The sequence below is a fragment of the Leopardus geoffroyi genome, chromosome C1 (genome assembly GCF_018350155.1).
Source record: "Leopardus geoffroyi isolate Oge1 chromosome C1, O.geoffroyi_Oge1_pat1.0, whole genome shotgun sequence".
NCBI lineage: Eukaryota > Metazoa > Chordata > Mammalia > Carnivora > Felidae > Leopardus > Leopardus geoffroyi.
The window spans coordinates 212,297,753-212,320,375 of NC_059328.1; the positions used below are offsets into that span (position 1 = coordinate 212,297,753).

Below are 22,623 nucleotides of genomic sequence, written 5' to 3' on the forward strand. Positions count from 1 at the left end.
ATAACGATGAAAAGATTTAGTAAAGCAAAGGTAGGTGGCGTCTAGGTGGCTCAATTGGTTAAGCTTCTGACCCTTGATTTCAGCTCAGGTCATGATTGCAAGGTCATGGAATTGAGACCCGCCATGGGCTCTACACTGACAACATAGAAGCTTCTTGGGCTTCTCTCTCTCTCTCTCCCCCCCCCCTTTCTCTGCCCTTCCCCACTCACGCGTGCTCTCTCTCTCTCCTCTCTCTCTCCAAATAAATAAACATTTTTTAAAAAGAAAGGAAAAAAAGGTAGGTTCAAAAGCCTCACATTCTAGAGGTTGTTTGGTATGGAATGCATCCAGACTGACACAGGGCCCTGAACAGGCAAGAGGTTAAGTGTTAGCGTGCAAAGATTAAGGTTCTATTGCAGTACTTTGGAGAGAAAATAAATCTTAGATGATTATTTTCATGCAAGTATGTATATTAACAAAGAGGTTTTTTTTTCACGTTTATTTATTTTGAAAGAGACAGGGAGTGCAAGTGGGGCAGGAGTAGAGAGAGAGGGAAACAGGATCTGAAGCGGGCTCTGCACTGACAGCAGAGAGCCTGATGTGGGGCTTGAACTCATAAAGCCATGAACCGTGAGATCATGACCTGAGCTGAAGTCAGATGCTTCACAGACTGAGCCACTCAGGCATCCTTAAAAGAAGAATTTTTAAACGTTAAAGCACAGGAAAGTTTTCTGAATGTTTCATTCTTTTAAATTTATTTCACAAACTATTGCTTAAATTTGATTTTAATTCACTTACTCAATTATCACTGAATATTCTTTGGAGGTATTCGCCCTCAAAGGGGCTTGTGTCTATTCATCACACTATACCAGTGATTCTTGTCATGTGGCTCCAAGACCAGCATCATCAGCATCCCTTAGAAACTCGTCGGAAATGCAAGCTCTCAGGCCCCAACCAAGACCTGCTGACTCAAACTCTGCGGGCGGAGCCCAGAACTCTGATTTAAGAAGCCCTCTTTGTGATTCTAATGCACACTGAAGTCTGAGACCCACTGAGCTATACAATAGCAAAGCGTACATCTCCTACAACTTCTGATTCTCAAAAGGGCAGGGAAGTGGTAGGAGTTATCTATGGCAGGTGCTAGATACAGCACAGTAATATTTAATCTCTATGGCTTTCCCTCGGCATATCAAATACAATGACAAAACACACAGTCAGAACATGTACCAGTCATAGGCATATAAATAAACAATAGTGAAACGTGGTCGGATGACCTACCAACCACAGGTGCATAGACTAAATGGAAACTATACTCCTCTCCGATTTGCTTAAGGGAATAAAGCAATACAAAGGAATCCCACGCTGACAGCAGGTGCCAAATTTGAAAAGAAAGGCCAGAATGAGAGAAGGTAACAAGGGTATAGAAGTGGCCAACATTTTTTCTCCTTGTAGGACTGGGAGTCATACACCCCCAATCAGAATGTGGAGAAGCAAGCCTAAATTCAGATTAGTGAGTGAAATTCTCCCCACGCCTCTGATCCAGGTTCTTAAACCCATGGAAATATCGTTTTAGCTAAGGGAATACCATCAGAAAATGGCAGACAGCACTTATAGAAACAGAGAATAGAAGGGTGGTTTCCTGGGGCTAAGGAGACACAGGCTAAAGGGTGCAAAGAGTTCTGGGGTCTAATGTACAGCAGGGTGATTATTTAATAATACTGTACTACATACTTGAAAGTTGTTAAGAAAGCAGGATCTTAAATGTTCTTGCCACAAGTAAGAACTAGTAAGTAGGTGATGTGATGCTGTTAACTTTGCTATGGAAGTAATCGTTTAGCAATATCATGTAAGCGTATCAAATAAACACACTGTACATCCTCAATTTCCACAATGTTATATGGCAGTCATATCCAAAAAAAAATCTGGGGAAAATTTTTTTAATCAAAAAGAAGAATAAAAATGGCAGACAATCTACAATAATTTTTACACACCAAAAATTGAGAAACATGATCTGACAAAGTTAGGCTGTTTCCAATGATAAGAGGGACCCCCTGGACACACAGTTTAGTACCAAAGGACTTGTGTGTGGGAAAACAAAACACTGTGATAAAGACCATTCCAGAAAATTCTGGTGCATGGACTCCACAGTGCAAAGGTAGTTTTTTTTTCCCTAGGTATATCTGCTTTCCTTCTCATGGAAGGCACAATGCAAAGCAATCCTCCAACCTCCTCCTCAGTCACTGTTATTCTAAAGTAAATACACTGTCAGAACTGCTAAAATCAACAACACAAGAAACAACAGGTGTTGGAGAAGACGTGGAGAAGGGGAACCCTCGTGCACTGTTGACGGGAACGTAAACTGGTGCAGCCACTCTGGAAAACTGTATGGAGGTTCCTCAAAAAGTTAAAAATAGAACTACCCTATGACCCAGCAATTGCACTACCAGATATTTATCCAAAGAATGCAAAATTACTAACTCAAAGGGATATATGCACCCCTGTGTTTGTAGCAGCATTATCTATGACAGCCAATTTCTGTACGGAAACAGCCCAAGTATCCACCGACTGATGAATGGATAAAGCGGCTGTGATATATACAATGAAATATTATTCAGCCATAAAAAAGAATGAAATCTTGCCATGTGTAACAACGTGGATGGAACTACATAGGATGAGGCTAAGTGAAGTAAGTCGGTCAGAGAAAGACAAATACCATATGATTTCACTCATATGTGGAATTTAAGAAACAAAACAAATAAGCAAAGGGGCAAAAAAGAGAGAAAGAGGCCAAGAAAGAACAGATTCTTTTTATTTCAATTTTTTTTTTCAACGTTTATTTATTTTTGGGACAGAGAGAGACAGAGCATGAACGGGGGAGGGGCAGAGAGAGAGGGAGACACAGAATCGGAAACAGGCTCCAGGCTCTGAGCCATCAGCCCAGAGCCTGACGCGGGGCTCGAACTCACGGACCGCGAGATCGTGACCTGGCTGAAGTCGGACGCCCAACCGACTGCGCCACCCAGGCGCCCCGAAAGAACAGATTCTTAACTCTAGAGAACGGATAGTTCCCAGAAGGTGGTCAGTGGGGGATGGGGGAAACAGGCGATGGGGATTAAGGAGTGCACTTGTCATGATGAACACCGACTATTGTATGGAAGCGATGAATCACTATATGGTACACCTGAAACTAATATTACACTGTAGGTTCACTAACTAGAAGTTAAATGAAAACTTAAAAAAGTGTGTTAATGGCTACACAGTTTTGTATATTATCCCTTGTATTTTCTTCACATTAGAAATTCAAAACAAGAGGGGTGTCTGGGTGGCTCCGTCAGTTAAGTGTCCAACTCTTGATTTCGGCTCAGATCATGATCTCATGGTTTCTGAGCTCAAGCACCACATGGGGCTCTGTGCTGACAGTGAGGAGCCTGCTTGGGATTCTCTGTCTCCCTCTCTCTCTGCCCTTCCCCTACTCTCTTGCTCTCTCGCTCTCTCTCTCTCTGTCTCTCTCTCACTCTTAAAATAAATAATAAAAACAAAAATAAAAATAAATTCAAAATAAGAAACAGAAACACATAAAATATAGTTATTAATTAAGGGGGAAGAAAAAGAACTTCATGGAGGAAATTAACCACCAGAACTACTGTACCTTGAGGCAACTGGATTGCAAAGACAATTTATAAATTCAAATGAACTGGAGCGGGAACTGGGATTATTTGAGTAAATGTTGAGTTCTGTTCCTGTTGCCTCTACTAAGGGATCACTAAGGATGCCTAAAAATAGGGAATTGATTCAATAAAGAAGTTATAAAGCAGTGAAAAATCAAAAGTGTAGATCCTAGTTGAGTATGTGTATGAATAATGTACATAGAACATGAGACTTCCTTGAAATAAAGGACAGATGAGGCTCAATCCACACAGAACTATGAAGAAACTATGATATAGGGAAAGCAGTTGTCTCCAAGATATTCCTTATTCCTGGGGCAGACAAGTTCAGTGGGACCTCATCTCGTTCACTCAATCATAACTACACACTTTTTTTTGTCTTTCAACTATCTTTCTCCTCAAATCTATTCTTATATATTAAACTCATGCACATTCCTCAGATATTTAGGTTTAAGATTATGGTAGATTACAAAAAGAAAAAAAAAATGGTGGCCACAAATTCTCTGTAGGTACAGACCTGGCTCTATGACATATTCCACCAGTGAGATGTTAGCAAACATAACAGAAGAAGAAACTTCTGAAAATGTGCGTTGAAAATGTGTCTGTCCTCCCTTGCTGCTTTTGGAACCCTGCTGCCATGTGAAGAAGCCTAGACTGGTCTGCTGGATGATGAGCAACATGTAGCCCAGATGCTCCCCATCATTCCAGCCAAGTACCAGACATGTGCATGAGGTCGTCCAGGACTGGCCAGTCTCTGGCTAACTTTCTGGACAACCACAAAAGCATGAGTGAGCACACCTAACACAACGTGGAGCAGAGAAGAGACGTCCCAGCTAAGCCCTGCCCAAATTATCAACCACAGAATCACAGGCAATAAAAGACTGTATTAAGTTACCAGATTTTGGAATGTTTTGTTATGCAGCAGTAACTAACTAATACAGAGGTTTAATTAGCAGAGACATTGCCTAACTTAAAGGAATAAAACCACACACCTAAAATTTTAGGCATCAGGGAACTATTAGAAAAGGTATTTTGGGGAGGTAATGGATGAAGGAAAACTGTCCCAAAATCAGACCACGAGGCTGTCCATATTCCTTAGGCCACGCTTGTTTTCAGTTGGGCTTATCCAATCTAAAAGGTATACTTTTACTAATGAATTAAACCCTGGACATTCACTCTGATCTAGATCATAAAACCATCTGGTACTGAAAAAAATGAAACATGGTCCTGATAATCATCATGAACATTGCATTAAGATTTCAGCCCAAACAGCTAATGATCTCTGTAGGCAACTCCTATAAAGCCAATGGGAGCACTGTGACACCACGTAAGGAAGCCCCCGGTGACCCGGGACAGGACACACTGCTCTGCAAAATCAGCAAGTGCTCTGAGTTGACAAAGTGCTGGACTGAAAAACAGGTTATGTATCATTCTGCTGCAGGCAAACCTAAGGGCTCTGAATCTTCATTAAAACTGAAGCAATTCTGTAAAAGCACCCGGCATATGCAGCAACTTTCATCGTGTGCCCTTACGTTGAAAATTAATGACTGTGATAGAAAACTAATGGAAGAAATGCAGTGCATTGTCCGCAGCTTTGTGTACAAATTCAAATCAATAAAGAATTTAAAAGCACAGTGAAGACTGAAAGACCACAAGAAAGCGTAGGTTTTCGGTCTCCTTTCGGGCTGTGTATCTGGGATTCAGGACGCAGGCCGCCATCAGTCACCGTACATCTCCGACATCACCTACAACAGCACGTTGTCACAGGGTCACCAGCCCTGGGGATCTGAAGCCTAGCTGATCCTACACTACTGAGAGGGACAACAGGCCAATGCCACTGAACCACTCCCATGGGAAGGAGTGACACTGGAAGGTAGGACATCCGAGCTCTCTCGAGGCAAAGAACTAAAAACCAAAACCAAATATGAAGAGGAAAGAACATTCCAGGGACATTACCAGAGCCGGGTGAAAAGAAACAGCATCCAAGGCCTCCATGGCCTACAACAATCAATGTAAGAGACTTTCAGATTCTGGTGGGAAGAAAAAAGGTGAAATTGCTCCTAGGCACTGGAGAGTCCGGGAGTGAGAAGCACCAATCAAGAGAGGTCCCCTATGCTGAAGGGTGACACATTTGTCACATGGCATGTCTGCATTTCTCATATGAGTCACAAGAGAGCAGTTTCTTTAAATAAGTGCAGCCAGCAGACATCAGGTGAGATGCAGTCACAAGTTTCCGTCCCAAGGAGCCCTTGGCATTGTTTTCAAAACAGCTGAACCTTCAGGGTATCAAAAGCAGAAGGGGCCCAACTATCCACAAGCAGGTCACTTTTCTGAAAGCCAGAACTGTGCTTCTCTGTGCTAGAAAGTAAGGGACTAGTGGTCAAGAGCCACTCACTAGACCACAGCCAAGGACGCTTTCCAGGCCTTATCTCAGGAGCTGTCCTGGGACGAGCGGGGTCTGGAAACTTCTTGTGACTGGCACAGATGTCGGTGACTGCCCAGGTTCACACACAACTTGGGGGACCACAAGTAGGCCTCTGCTGAGAGTCTACCTATCAGTCAAGAGCTTCAGTGCTTAGGTAAACCCAGTTAAATCTGTGGCTCTGTGACCCCTCCCACCTGTTGTTTACTCTCCCTGCCTCGATTTCCTCATCCTTGAATTAAAAAATAGGCATGCTACGACCTGAGGTTAAGTAAGAGAGAATGTTTGTCAAGTGATGGGCGCAGAGTCTGGATGCAGGCGATTCTCACAGATGGGAGCTACTTAGGCAAAGCCACCTGGGTAAAGGGCGTTGCCTGGATCAGTATAGCTGAATCAACGCCCTGATGAATCCCAACTTTATGTGTTCTTTTGAGGTAGCTATTAAGACAACTACCGCTTAGAAAATCTGGTTAAAATATTTCACTGTTCAGTCCTTAGGTACCAGTGGTGAGTCAAAGCCACAGACTTTGACCCCATTTCCTGGGGTCTGGATCCCACTTGCCCAGATTCAACCCCAGCTCTATCCTTAACTAGCTCTGTCATCTCGGGCCCAGAAATGACAACCACCATGGTCCCACTACTTAAGGACTATGGGATCCAAGTGACCATTCCACTTAAAGAGCTCTGCCCAGCACCGGACACTTAAATGTTTATCACCACAGCCACCGAGAGCCAAGGCCACAAGCAATCACTGAATCCTATAAGTGGACCTGTATCCACTATGGCCATGAAGACGGATCCCACGTCTACTCCAACTCTAGCCTTGAACTTCATATGAAAAGAATTCCAGCACAGATTTAATAATTCCTCACCAATCATCCCCAGAAAAAGGCCTAGCTGACATTTTCATGGCTGCTTCATTGTTTTACAGATTTCAAAGTGCACGATCATATGCATCACCTCATTTGAGCTTTGTGGCTTATCCCCATTTTGTCGAAGAGGAAACTAAGGCCAACAGAGACCGACTGCACAACTGTTCAGTGACAAAGCTGGGGCTTGAATTCGGCTCTGCTCAACTCTTAGCCAGGCCCCTTCCCATCACAGCTGGTAAGAGAGGCAAGGATGCCGACTTTCAATTCTACCTTTCAGATGCCCAGACTCTCAGCAAGCCCCAAAATACTAACAATTGGATCAGAGTAACTCCCAACCACAAAATAAAATAAGAGTCAGTGGCTTAGTTACGGAATAGTTTCAAGTACATCCCCATCTGACCCCGATGGCCATGAACTTTATGAGAAGTTCCTGCAATTACATGCTGGCACTGCTTCAAATAGAGCCATCCTCGGAAAGGCACTGCTTAGTGACCAAGCTGTTATCAGCTGCCATTTCTAACCTGCATTCCAGGTCAGATGATGTAAAACACTGCTGTCCTCCCAGACTATTCTAAAACCTACTGCCAGTAGGTAAATCTCATTCTTTTTCGACAATAGTTCAGCCACGAATGAGCTCTCAGCTATTTGAATTTTAAGCGGAGCAGTGGGAGCAGAAGGAACAGAAATCCACCATAATTAAAGGCCAGCTCATCAACGCTTTCCCACATATGGATTAGCCATGTAAAGCGAGGTTAAAAAGCAGCCTTGTGAATAGATTTTTAACGTCAAAAATCTCATAAAAATTCCATATGCTCCACCAGTGAAGTGCTCTTTACTCGTTACTAGTGTCCTTTTCTCTCCTTCTATTGATCCCTCAGGGCACCGGCCTAAAGAAGGCAAATAGCACTAATTCTCCCTGAATGCCCCCCAAATTAAAATCAAAACAAAATGGAGACGAAGAATGGCCGTGGCCACAGCTGTGGACGCCACTGGGGCAGGCTCCTCAGCCTCCTGTGGTGTGGGCAAGTCTAACTCAGTTTCTCCCTGGGCCCACGATGGCCTCGTTCCTCACACCCTGGGCAGTGCCCTCTCCTCCCATCCCCACTAATGTCCCCAGGTGAGCTGCTCACCCGGTGTCCCTCCCAGCTCAGTGATGCCTCCGCCAGCCTCTGCTGCCGATGCCTCAGCCCCCTCCCTGCAAATTCTCCCACAACCCCCCAACTGCCCCCTTCCCCCACCCCCAACAGTTGGAGTAGTTGTCTTGACTTTCTCTAGCGCCGATACCCCCGGAGCCCATCCTCGTTCCTCTCGTTTCAGTCTCTTCACCCAGTCCCAGGCTTAGGTAACAACTCCCTAATAGCACATCCACCTTTGCTGGCCTGTGTACCAAAACAGGCTCCTTCTGCACATCTCCCTATTACTCTGAGTTTCCCAAGTTAAAGCCGGAGAGGTACCTTCGACTCCACTCAGAACATTGTTCCCTGCATTCGGCGGATATCCGAACACTGATGAGTCAACCTGTCGACTAGATTGTAGGTCCAATCTTTCCTTCCCACAGCCACAAGTTTAAGTCCTCATTTCCACCTGCCTAAGCTTCCTGACTCACCTGCTGTCTTACCAGCCCTTCTGGACTGTAATTCTATCTGTAATATCGAATTCTACCAGAATAATCTTTCTTCCCCATTCTTCCTAGAACTACTCATTCTTCCCAGAGATCTCCCTATTCTATCAGAATAATCTTTCTAAAATGCAGGTCAGTTCGCATACAATGCAAAATGTCTGCAAGTCTTCATGTTCCAAAGTCAGCGTCTAGATTTCCGTGTGCCCCAGTGAGCACTTCAGCCTCACCACTCATTACTGTCCCTAGTGCATCTTATTCTGCAGCCAAGTGCATCTACTGTTCTCTGAACTTCCCCTCTCCTCCCCGTCCCACACCCCCCCCCCCAAAACCTGTGTTCCATAGTGTCCTTCCCCCCATGTATAAATCCACAATATCTCTCTGTCCAGGAAGTTCTGACTGAGCTGTTGTTAATACAAAACTTTGATCGACTGAACCTTTGATATTTTGAACATTTCAGTCAATTAAGCACTGTCAGTGCTCTTCAACTAAAGGCTACCAAAGACACACCTGTAGCTGAAAAAGCTGGGTCTATTATTCATTGCGGCAAGGTAGAACGCACATCAGGGGAACCATGAGGTGTCTCAATAAAAGGGGGTTAGGTGCTACTTACAGGATCTGAACTCTAATAGGACAATTTGGGGAGGATTCACTCTAGAGTGGGTGCTGTCACAAAGCAGGAGCAGTTCTATGTTTGAGTATCTCAATGAATCTTATCTATGTCAAGGGCAAGCTAGGTCAAGGCTAAAGCTGTAATTAATAAACAAATGGCTGGCCTCAATTTATCTGTGAAAGAAGAGGAGTTGTGGTATTTTGTGGATTGCATGGTGCTTTGGTTTTGTCTGTACTTAGAATTATGAAATGGTCTGGTCTGTCTCACTTTATCATGGCCTGTTAGTGACCACGTCTGACGTCAGTTTCCATGGGACCATTTATGGGCCTGTGTCCAACAGGAGACACAATGGCCCAGCTGTGAGCACAGCACTCAGCCAGCTCCTAACACCTCGAAGGCCTACCTGTAATTGCCCGACAAGCTCCCAGATGTAAGTGGGACATCTTCTCTTCTTACTATCACCACGATGTCAATGTAGAGAATTAAATTTTTTTCTTAGGAAGAGTACAGATTATGCAGCATTACTACAGCTCTTAGCTAGGTAGACACGATCCTAGTTGGTATGCCAGCGTTGAGGGCAGATATCACATTTTGAGATATAACAAAGGAAGGGCACGGTACTGGCCCACTGGGTTGGGATGTGGGGAAAGGAGATACTATAAGGTATACAGTCAATAATTCTCAGGAATCTGTGATATGTAGATCAGGAATCCCCTGGAGCTTCTTAAACACAAGAATTGTCTTCATCTTAGTGAACCTAATAAATAAAGCTTCCTGGTTCACAAAAGATGAAAGTTGTCCACTGCACTTATCCAAGAATCTAAATGCAATTACACATTCATTAGCGAGCTAAATGTCTTCCTATCTTGTAGGTGTGCTTCTTTTTTTCTTTATTGCTATTGAGCTGCTATTAACATCCTAGGCAGTAAGTCTTATCTTAGACTGTGTTTCCGGAAGACACCATCAGAGTGCTGATACTGACAAGTGTGACTTTAGAGGGAGCAGCACCAGCTGTCTTTCGGGCCACAGAGAACAGAGATGCAGCCCACACGTGAGGCATCTGTAAAAAGTAGGAAAAGCAGCACCTGAAATTCCTATGATTTCCTTCAAAAATTTTTATTTGGAGAAAAGTCTAAACGTTCTTTCTTTTACAGTCTGGATGATCTAAATGAGTTACCCACCCTCTGGTAGAGAAAAATCAGCAGAGATACATGATTGGCAAGTTGTCCCCGGTCTCATTTGTGACAGTCAATTAGCATCCGAGATAAAAACTGATACTTGAGGGGCGCCTGGGTGGCTCAGTCGATTAAGCGTCCAACTTTGGCTCAGGTCATGATCTCACAGCTTGTGGGTTTGAGCCCCACATCGGGCTCTGTGCTGACGGCTCACAGCCTGGGGCCTGCTTTGGATCCTGTGTCTCCCTCTCTCTTTGCGCCTCCCCAGCTCGTGCTCTGTGTCTCTCTCTTAAAAATAAATAAACGTTAAAATGTTTTTTTAAAAAGCTGGTTTTTTCCATGTAAAAATCCTCTGATGCCTTATATTTTAAATTCCTTAAATAGTAACTTAAGGCACACTCTGTAATGGCACGGTTAATTCAGTTCAACTAACAAGGTCAGAGTAATAACACAATTTCATGAGACAGGGGCCAAGACTGATGAATTCAGGCAAACCATCTCCAACCAGGGATTCCTTCCAGTGTTGGTCACCATCCAAATGGCATCTCCAGATGCCACCATTGCACTGAGAACACATGAGACCCCACAGCTCCCACCTGCAAGGACAATAGCACGCCCCCCGACAAGTTCCTTCCACCATGGCACCTGCTACAGTGTTTGCAGGGCTCCACGCTCTCACCTTCTCCAGTCTTCGGGAGATTTCAATTTGCAATTTTTTTTAGAGCACGTGTGGCCTATCACTTAACATTGTCACCGCAAGATAATATTTCAGTGATTACTCCGCGCTGACATTTTATTATTTAATATTAAAATCCCATCAGAAATCCCTCGCCTGATAAGCTAAAAATGAGGTTTGAAAATAAAGCACCTGGCAAGTCTGATTTGCAGTCACCCAAAAGGCATTTTGTCAGATGGGAACTAATTATCAACCTGACATGATTTCAATCTGCTGTCATTTTATGAAATGGGATCGGTTTGCTCTCTATAAAGATGATCAGGATTGCCGCTTTTCAGCTAGACACCCAATTTCACCTATTCTCACGAGATTCTTCTATTATGCAAACTAGTGGTAAAGCAATTACATGCTCCAAAAGATTAAGACTAAAAATTTCACATTCAGAGAATTGTCATTTTCACCTCTTAAAATGTAAATTCTTGCCAGATGTTAAGATGCCTTTTTTATTTCACACAATGTCACCTAATGATCTGAGGAAGCAAACCCTCTGAAAGCGGTTTTGTCTCCCAAGTCCGATGAGAGAACACTCTGACAGAACTCCAAGGCTCTACCCCGGGGACACCGCCTAATAACTGAAGGAACCATGGAAGGCAATACATGCTTCTTCGTTCAGTGGCTAGACATCCACTATTACCAAGCTAAATGCTCCAGCTGGCCATGAAGGAAGTGTGAGTGGAAAGCAGGAGGAGAAAGTGGTATTTAAACAGGAGACACTTCACCCTTCCGCGGCTTACGAGGAAATGCTGGAATGTCCACGGATGGAGAGAAAGGGGAAGAGCTCTTAGCTACTCCATGCCAGGAAATGTGCCGCATGCCTCTCGTTTAATGCCCTCACACGCACAGCAGACCACAGTCGGCAACTTGTCCACACCTAGGCTGTGACAAAAAGTGCAGCTGAGATGATGAGCATCTAAGATGCTATTCATAAAAACAAAAACTGTGGCCCAGAGATGTCCTGTCAGTTTCTTGTGCTGAGAGTCAATGGGAGGGGATCTCACAGACAGGTTCTCACTTCCCAGTGTGGAAAGAGAAAAGACCAGGAAATCTATTTTCTATTTAGGACCCATGTAAGCCCCCCTCTTACATGCTGATAAACTCTACCCCATAGTATTAAACAACATTTTAATACTATCAAGCCACACAAAGTAGCATTTATCATTAAGTAACTACATTCCATTTAAAGTGTGACAAATAAGCCAACTAGGAGAGCCTGGGTGGCTCAGTAGATTGAGCATCCAACTCTTGATTTTTGGCTCAGGTCATGATCCCAGGGTCATGGGATCAAGCCCTGTGTCAGGCTCCATGCTGAGCATGGAAACTGCTTAAGATTCTCTCTCTCTCTCTCTCTGTCTCCTTCTGCCCCTCTACCCTGCACTCTCTCTCTAACAATAAACAAATGAATAAATAAATAAACAAACAAACATAAAAGTAAGCCAACTAAGTAGAAAATTTAATTATCATTAAGAAAGGAAGTCTGAGGAGAAGAGGAGGGGAAAACAAGGCTGGTTTCTGGGTTGGTAATGTTTGATTTTTCCTTCCCTGCAGGAAGCAGAATGCTCGGGAGACTGGGAATGAACTACTGAGGAAGATCCTGACGGAGAGATCCTGCTCCCGCTGGCTGGCGAGGGGAATTGCAGACTGTGTTCTGACCTGCTCAGGGCTGGGAGCAGCACACCCGTGAGTCAAGGCATGAGTGAGACTGTTCTTCCCTGCACAACAGGTGCTTGCTCTGTTTGCAAGCCCAGTGGTCTCGGAGCTCTGTACTCCCAGCAGGCAAGGGTACCACGGGCTTCCTCCTCGGCATGGCCCATTCCACGGCACACACACACTGCCACGCACGTGGAAGAAAACTGGCCCTCCACTGGGAAAGCCATTCCCATTTCCACCAGAGCTCTGAGAGGACAGCACAGATGTAAGCACAGAAAAGGCATCTCATGGCATCCACAGAAGTGGAGAACCTTCTTCACCTCAACGCTTAATGGGAAACCCAAAAATGTTACCGTGATAGTTAATTTCGCGTGTTAACTTGGCTAAGCCACAGCACCCAAATATTTTGTCAAACACAAAGTTGCTGTGAAGGTACTTTTTGGATGAGATTAGTATTTTAAAAAGCAGCAGACGTTGAGTCAAGTGATTACCCTCCAAGATGCTGGAGGGTCTCATCCAGTTGATGAGAATTGGATCATCGGATCATCAGAATTGGATCAATAGATCCAGCTGAAGGCCTAAATGCCCAGACTGATGTTTCTTGAGAAGGCTGTAACATAGACACCCTGCCTGAGTGTCCAGCCTGACAGCTTGCACTAAAGATTTAAAACCTGCCAGTTCTCACAATTACATGAGCCGATTTAAAATCAGTCACTCTCTCTCAATATTTCTCTCTTTTGCTCTCTCCAAATATGTACTGTTTTTCTCTCCGTTACCTATTTACATCATCATATATATATAATGTCATCACATAAAATGTCAATCCCATGATTTCTTAGAAAACCAGAGAACTAGGGCAGCCTGTGTGGCTCAGTCGGTTAAGAGTCCGACTTGGGCTCAGGTCATGATCTCATGGCTCATGAGTTTGAGTCTTGGATCGGGCTTCTGTGTTGACAGCTCAGAGCCTGGGCCTGCTTCATATTCTGTGTCTCCCTCTCTCTCTTTGCCCCTCCCCTGCTCACACTGGCGCTCTCTCTCTCTCTCTCTCTCTCTCAAATATAAATAAACATTAAAAAAATGTTTTAAAAGAAAACCAGAGGACTAGAAGTTTACATGAGAAAGGTTTTTCAACCCCCCTCCATGCTTAGTTGCAATTCCTACTAATTCCTTGCATTGATTCATGAGTATGAGATGTGCCCCTAGCATGTTCTGGGCGTGGAGCCACGGCCCCTGGGTTGGAATCTGCATTCAGTCCCCTTCTGGGTATGTGGCCACCGGGATATGACTGAAGCAAACAGGAGGCATTTAATAGATGTGGCTTGACGCCATCTACCTTGCAGGGAGGGCACTGAAAGGACCAGACATGTGAAACAGCAAAAACCTAGGAAGATTCATGCTCACTACATGGCGGTTTGGGGCTGCTACAAGGTTACTGATAAAATAACTTCCTCCTACCCCCAGTGGGGAGAGAGACACGTGCAAAGACAATTAATATGTTTTAAAGACCAAACAAGTGATATTGAAGGTGACTGTTGAACTTCATAATTTTTTTAAATGTTTATTGTTGAGACAGAAAGAGAGAGACAGAATACGAGCCAGGGAGGGGCAGAGAGAGAGGGAGACACAGAATCTGAAGCGGGCTCCAGGCTCTGAGCTGTCAGCACAGAGCCCGATGGGGGGCTCGAACTCACAGACCGAGAGATCATGACCTGAGCTGAAGGCAGGTGCTTAACCAACTGAGCCACCCAGGTGCCCCGACTGTTGGACTTTAGGGGGCGGAAAGCTGATTCAGCCCAGGAGAAGATGACGGGTGAAACGGGGTGACAGGGAGCAGGCATCTGGGTGGAAGGCACGAGCAGAACCAGGACTCAAGCAAAACCGGGGAAGTGGCCGCCACGCCGACGGGCCAGGCGCCCGTGAGAGGAATCACACTTCAAAGCCTTCTGTAGGGCTAGCTCATGCACGTGTGGAGACGCAGGCAGGAGAGAAGGGACACAGAAGAGCTGCCCACGTGCGTTCTTTCCAGACCACACAGGTAGGTTGTGCAGATACACATTTTGACTGGTGACCCACTCTGACTTCGGAGTAGCAAAACGTACAATAATAAAAAATCAGTCAAATGCAGAGGATCTTTGGAAAATAAATGATGGGATTTTCACACATTTGCACAGGGCGTCACAGGTCCCATGACACACGCTGTGCACAGAGTAAGAATTTAAATAGATGAGAAAATTCTAAATGGATTGCGTCCTGTTTTTTATGCCTATTAGGATGGAAAAACACTCTCCATTAAGCTAAGAACACAGTATTAAATGACACAGAATCCAGTAAAAGCTCTGGAGTGACCTCTAGTAAATCGTTAAAAAATAATTAAGCTGTTATGAGATTAAGCCTGTTTTTAAATTTCCTCATTTTGCTTACTTGGATTTTCTTACTTTTCCGCAATGCCTGTGAACTGCTCACAAAGAGGGAGAGGGTGTTTTTTGGAGGGCACTGGTTGGGATGAGCACTGGGTGCTATATCGAAGCCAGTGTGACAATAAATTCTATTTAAAAAATGAAAAAAATAAAAACAATTAACTGAAAAAAAACACACAAAAAACAAAAAAAAAAAAAAAAAAAAAAGAAAGAAAAAAACACGAGCCCTGCCAACCATAAGCCTAAAGGGAAAGTGTGTCATAAACGAGTGGCGTTCAGTTACACGTCCAAGCGAACGCGCTCGACGAGCCAACGTCTGCTCGGATGCAAACGACGAGTTACAAGTCTGAGACTGGAGACAGAAAAGACCTGCGGTGCACGAGGGAACCCACCTGGGTCACAGAGGCATTTGTAGCTGGTGCCCACGCTGCGGCAGGTGCCGTGCGCGCAGGGGCTGAGAGCACAGAAGTCCACCAGCTGGGCGCACGTGGGCCCCGTGAAGCCCGCGCTGCAACTGCAGGTGAAGTGCACGCCGTCCGCGTGGCAGGTGCCGTTGTTCTGACACGGTGACGAGGCGCACGGGTCCAGCTTTTCTTCGCAGGCCGATCCGAAGTACCCTGCCGGAAAACACAGACCCCGGGAAGGATTAAAAAAATAAAAATTAAACTGTGTTCACACAGAATAGCTAGGAGACCGGGTCCATACGTCTTCACTTTCCCCCCCCTGTGAACTGATCAATGCATTTAACGGCTTCTGCGTTCGGATCACCCAACGACCCGGGTAAGGCAGGTTTTCTTAGCTTTGCGGACTGTGGGTTAAAACATTAAGCTCGTGTTTCCAGTTTGTTGAAATGTAAGACACAGGACTACTTAGATGTACAGACATACGGGGACATGAAAGTATTTACAAGTAAACAGGTGTATATGTATGTGTGTGTCTGTAGAGTCTAGAAAGATGCCAAACATAAATTAATGATGATTACCTTCCGGAAAGTGGGATTGGGGTAAGTGGAGGGCTTTCTCTTATTTCATACACATTGCTGGGGGAAAGACATCCCTTGCTTTGCTTCAAAAAAGATACAATTCTGAATTTAAAAAGTTAAACCCATATAAAAGAGTAAACAATGAAAAAAATATCCCACCAATATCCCTCACACCCCATTCTTTTCTCTAGAAGCAGCCACGGTTAGCGGTTTCTTGAACATACACCTTTTTTCAAGCTGGTTACCATAATGGATAAGCTGTGTTGTATCCACAGAATGGGATATTACTCAGCAGTAAAAGGGAGCTAAGCTTCTACTCTTGCTACAGTGTGGCTGCACCTCAAAAAATGACACCAGCTAAGAGAAAGCAGTTAAAAAAACACACACACAGGGGCAAGGGGCACCTGGGCAGCTCGGTCAGTTGAGCTTCCGACTCTTGATTTCGGCTCAGATCATGATCTCACAGTTTGTGAGGCTGAGCCCTGGCTTGGGCTTTGCATTGGCAGTGTGGAGCCTGCTTGGGATTCTGTCTCTCTGCCCCCACCCCCAGGCTTGCTCACATGCTCTCTCTCTCTCAAAAATAAATAAACATTAAAAAAAAAACCCAACACATATTGTGTGACTCCACTTATAAGAAATGTCCAGAAAAAACAAATCTAGACAGAAAACGGATCAGTGCTTGCCTGGGGCTGGGTGGGAAGAGGGACTGACTTTGGCCATGAGCAGTCTTTGGGGTTGATGTAAATGTTCCAATATCGCATTGCGGTGACACATTTACTAAAATGCATTGAGTTGTATACTTAAGATGAATGAAATTTATGATATCTAAATTGTACCTTAATAAAGCATTAACATTTTTAAAAATATTAAACGTGCTAATTGTGGGGGCACTTGGGTGCTTTAGTCGTTGAGCATCCAACTCTTGATTTCCACTTAGGTCATGATCTCACGGTTCGTGAGTTCAAGCCGAGTCATGCTCTGTGCTGACAGTGCGGAGCCAGCCTGGGATTCTCTCTCCCTCTCCCTTTGCTCCTTCCCCGCATACACTCATGCCCTCCTTCTAAAATAAATAAACTTTTTTTTTTGACGTTTATTTATTTTTGAGAGACAGAGCATGAGCAGGGGAGGGGCAGAGAGAGAGAGAGAGACACAGAATCCAAAGCAGGGTCCGGGCTCTGAGCTGTCAGCACAGAGCCCGACGTGGGGTTTGAACCCACGAACTGCTATATCATGACCTAAGCTGAAGTCGGATGCTTAACCGACTGAGCTACGCAGGCACCCCAATTAATAAACTTTAAAATATATATAAATAAAATAAATGTGCTAATTATGTGGGTGATTTCTATTCTGTTTTCTGTATGTATGTTTCAGTATTTCTCAATTTAAAAAAATATATGTACATATATGTGGGTCTGTAGGTTTGTGTGTCCATGCAGAGACTTGACGATGCTTTAGTAAAACCTAGCCTTCCTCTACCAGTTTAAGAGCAGCTTGAAAACTAAATGAAGGTTGTTCAAATTTTAGAAACAAAAGTTAAATAATTTTACTAATAGTTTTTATTCCAATATTCTCTTCAACTTCTCTTGTCTACATTTAAGTTTGTATTTCCCCATCTTCACGCAGAACTCCTAGCAATGCTGGCAATTTCTGTTGTTACCGTTAAAGACATGGTGAATATATTAAACAAACAAAAATAGCTCCCAGACTTAATTATCTGAAGCATCCCTCATAAATAGGCATAATCAACCTGGTAGTTTTCCAAACAGAATAGAAATTTTTTTTTTTTCAAAATCCAATACTATTCAACATTTTATAAAGTTCCCAGTAGTTTTTTTTTTTAATTTTAGCGATCATATTAAAAATGTACTACATCAGTTTTAATAACCCTTAAACTCCCCAAGGAGTCCCTTCATGGCCTAGAGTGGAATATAACTCCATCCTTCATGAGACGTGTTCCATTTTACTCTGACTGAAAAGAAGATACTTAATACGTATTGCCATAGGACAAACAGCGACCAAGGCAAGCCTGACCTCTCTAACCTGCTGCCTCCGCCAGAAAAGAGCTGAAATTATGTTCTTCATAAAGTTGTTGTGAGTTCTAAAAGGATATGTAGCAAAACTCCCAAAACCGCTCCTGATCTAATGCGGAATAAATGAATTCAATAAAAATGGTGATAATAACAATAGATGACATCCACTGGGGGCTCACGTGCACAGTTGGTTCTAAGCCTTTACGTGCATTATGTCATCTAAGCCCGCCCTAACTGTATGATAAAAGAACTCTTAGTAACTCTACTCAATGATGAGACATTAGAAACACAAAGTAGCCTGTGGAGGTCTATGTAGCTCGTAGAGGGCAGAGCTGGGATTCAACGCCTGAGCTCTTACCACTTGCTCCACTGCACAGAAATCAGCAATGGGCCAATGAAGCTGTCGGGATCTAAAAACACAACCAAGACTCATGTTTTCGATCCTGTTTGTACCTTGATGGAGAAAGAAATAGGAGACTGATCGATCAAGTCAAAATTAAAAAAAAGCAACAACACAAAGTTTAGAAAGGCAACCACGAGATTCAAGTCCATATACTCCATTACAGATATTCACATAATCCACATAGAATATCCCAAGTAGAAAGAAAGATAGTAAATACGCAAGGAGATGCGAAGGGTCGTGACTGGGGCGAGCCCATATCTCAATAAGGCCAAGAGGAGTGTGGGAAAGTCAACATAAATGAGGGCACTGGTCAGAGGCCAGAGCACGAACCGTCCTGTGTGCCTCAGTAACGAGGGCGCATTTCATTCTGAAGCCACAGGACGTCATCTATTCACGTTTTGTTGATATCCCTAATTGCAAGCAATGTAGAGGGCGAATTAGTGGTGGTCAAGACCGGAGACAGGAAACCAGGTGTTTGCTGGCGTAATTGGGGTGAGAGGTTATGAGGAACAATTTGCAGCAACAGGGATGAAGAATGTGAGACCGACAATAAATGCTTTCACAAGCAACACGGTCAGTTCAGGCACCAATTAGATGGCGGGGGAAAGAAAGAGAAGAGAAACCAGGTAACAGGAGCCAAAAATTCAAACGTCAGCAGGGGTCAGGCAGGTAGTGTTGATGAAGGAAGTGGGGCTGTTGGAAGACAGACAGCAAGGAGCGGGAGGGACGGTGGCAAACTGCGGCACGCGTGCTCCTGGAGTGCGTTCCAAAGTGGGTGGCTGTCACTCACCTGAGGCCAACCGTGCCATTTGGAAGGTGGATCCAGTTGCCAGATCTTCTGAATGTTCAAGAAATATCTGAAATCTTGATTCTTGTTTGAACCCCTCCTATTTTAAAATGTCGGTAAGTCGGGGGAGGGGGGCGCCTGGGTGGCTCAGCCGGTTAAGTACCCGACTTCGGCTCAGGTCATGATATCCTGGCTTGTGGGCTCGAACCCTGTGACAGCTCAGAGCCTGGAGCCTGCTTCAGATTCTGTGTCTCCCTCTCTCTCTGCCCCTCTGCCACTCACACTCTGGCGTGCTCTCTCTCTCTCTCTCTCTTTCTCTCTCTCTCTCTCTCTCTCTCTCTCTCTCTCAAAAATAAATACACATTAAAATGCTGTTGGTAAGTCATTTCTCGGGCAAGTAAAACATGTCTGTGGGCCCCTGTATATGCGCCTTCTCTGTGTGACCTAACGTTAAGCACAGGCTTTGGAGCCAAAGGGAACTGGGGCTGAATACCATCTCTGCACACTAGTAACTGTGGGACCGTGGGCAAGTCCTTAATCATCTTGACCTCATGTTTCTGTATTCATGGAATGGGGATGATAATGCCTACAACATATGGTTTTTATGAAGCTTAAATGAAAAACTCTGGAAAACATTTGGCACAGTGACTGGCAAATAATAAGCGTTCAGTAAGAAGCAGCTATAATTATAATGTGTTTCCAGACTGGGGCACAGTGTGGATGGTGTTGTTACCAACTGCAATGGTAAACACAGGAGGAGACTCCCAGTGCAGAGTGATGAAGTCAGCTTTGTGCGTGTTGAGCTGAGGCACTTTCCTGGTTGTTCAGGACTCACTTGACTACAGATCTAGTGCTCAGGGAAAGAGATATGATGCAGAGGACATGGAGTAGGGGTCAGATGCATACAGATGGGAACCAAATTCACAGGTGTGGATGCTAACACTTGAGGCCAGTGTCTGGAAGAGAGTCCTCACTAGAACCTGACCATGCTGTCACCCTGATCTCCGATTTTCAGCCACCATTACTGTAAGAAGTAAATGTCTATTGTTTAAGCCAACCGTCTATGGTATTGTCATAGAAGCCCAAGCTAAGACCCCATTGCTTTGACCAGAAAATTCTCCATTTCCATCACCTAAGCAATTGTCATCCTCTTAATGACATGACATTCTTTGTAAATGACTCACATCTTCCCTAGCCACCTCTTAAAGGACCTTCCCACGAGAGAAAAAGACAAAGTTGCATAGCACAAGACACGCAAAGCCAGGAAACCAAAGTTTGAATCTTCTTACTAGCTGTGTGACCTTGGGCAAAGTACTTAATCATTCTGTGCTTTAATTTTCTTACATAAGAAATAAGGATGACCCCTGCTGCGTAGGATTAAATAGGATGGCAGGTGGGGCTCAATAAATGTTGGATTCACCTTCCTTTAAGCAGTGGTTCTGGGGAAATTCCAAATTGCCTGTACACCCAGAGTCTGTGGTCAGGGCACGGGAGAGAGGCCGGCCTGTCAGCCGATCTCTGCAACATAATCGAACTTCACATGTGCATGAATCCTTCAGGGTGGAGTCCCTGGATATATCCAAGAGGGAGTGTTTTGGAATCGAGTGGTGTTCACATGCTGATCTCAAAACACGTGCACAGCTATCGGGTCGTCCAGTAAGGCTGACAAGTGGAGGTGGGGTCCTAGAGCAAACAGTTGAGGGAAGAGGTGAGAGGCAGGGCCATCTCCGGCAGCATTTCTGCACAGGCTCAAAAGGGCAATCTGCTGAAACAGTGTCTGTTAATGGAAAACACGTGTCCATACCAGGCACCGTTCCAAGTGTTTTAGCTAAAATAACTCATTTAGCCCTAGTACGAATTCTATGAGCTAAGTACTATTATTTCCTTTTCAAATGGGTAAACAGAGGCACAGAAAGACCAAGTAACTTGCCAACATTACACAGCTAGTAAATGGCAGGGATGAGATTGGGCTTAGGCAGTCTGATTCCAAAATCCAAGCTTCTGACTGGTACTTGTTGCTGTTAACGCTCGAGGTCTGGGGTGCAGCAGAAGGGCCGAGAATGTGAAAACACGTAATCCAGGATCTGTCAGAGCTCTGTCACTTGCTGGCTGGCAGAAAAGGGCCTGTTGTAGCAGAGGACGTGCAGCACCAAGGGCTTGCTGTCTCCGATATCTGTCTCCTCTGCTTTCCCTGCAATTGCACATCTGGTCACAAAGCTGCACAGAATAATGGCTACATCCGCCCACCTCTTCTGCAGCTAGACGTAAGCCTGCACCTACATTCTGGATAATGGGATATACATGGAAACCTCTTGAGGCTGCTTCTGAGAAACGTCCTTAGAAGAGAGTTCGCAGGGGCGCCTGGGTGGCGCAGTCGGTTGAGCGTCCGACTTCAGCCAGGTCACGATCTCGCGGTCCGTGAGTTCGAGCCCCGCGTCGGGCTCTGGGCTGATGGCTCAGAGCCTGGAGCCTGCTTCCGATTCTGTGTCTCCCTCTCTCTCTGCCCCTCCCCCGTTCATGCTCTGTCTCTCTCTGTCCCAAAAATAAATAAATGTTGAAAAAAAAAAAATTTAAAAAAAAGAAGAGAGTTGGCACGCAACTTTCACTTTATCCCTTCATTCATTCTACTGTCTGGACCGTAGCTATGATGCCTGAGTTTTTTCCCACTTTGGTAGAAAAATAAGCCAGAGACAATAATGCTCAGCGAACCCCAGGAAGGGTAAATTCAAAGAAAACAAGCAAGTATATCATAGTCAAAGTACTGATCACCAAAAATTAGATTTAAAAAACAGATTAAAAGTATCCAGAAGAAAAGGCAAAATACATACACTGAACAATGAAAAGAATTACAGATGGCTTTTCATTAGGATCTATGGAGGCAAAAGACAATCAAATTATCTCATTAAGGTACTGAAAGAATAAACCTATCTCCAAGAATTCTATGTCCAGGGAAAATAACTTCAGATAATGGGAGTTAATTAAGACATTTTCTAGTAAACAACAGCTGAGAGAATCTGTTGCCAACATATCTACCTTACTATAAAAATATGAAAGAATGTTATTAAAGCAGAATATAAATGATAACAGATAGAAACTCAAGTTTATAGGAAGAAATAAAGAGCACTGGAAATGGTACATTTGGGGCTAGCTAAGCTTTTTTTTCTTTTCTTTATTTAAAAACAACTGGCTATTTAAAGCAAAATTAGCAACGCTGAATTATGATGTTATAACACACTTAGCAGGAAAATACAGAACAACAATAGAATAAAGAATGAGG

The 22,623-nt window shown here is 44.2% G+C and overlaps 1 protein-coding gene across 2 annotated transcripts in view; it reads right to left on the minus strand.

The window, feature by feature from the left end:
* DNER (delta/notch like EGF repeat containing) overlaps positions 1 to 22,623 on the minus strand; it is a 322,224-nt gene that overhangs the window by 50,659 nt on the left and 248,942 nt on the right. The window contains exon 8 of one of the 2 annotated variants that reach the window (XM_045481582.1): positions 15,537 to 15,761. The exons of the other annotated variant lie outside the window; for it this stretch is intronic. Within the exon in view, the coding sequence (XP_045337538.1) occupies positions 15,537 to 15,761 (225 nt within the window). The remainder of the gene's footprint in view (positions 1 to 15,536; positions 15,762 to 22,623) is intronic. 2 annotated transcript variants of the gene reach the window in all.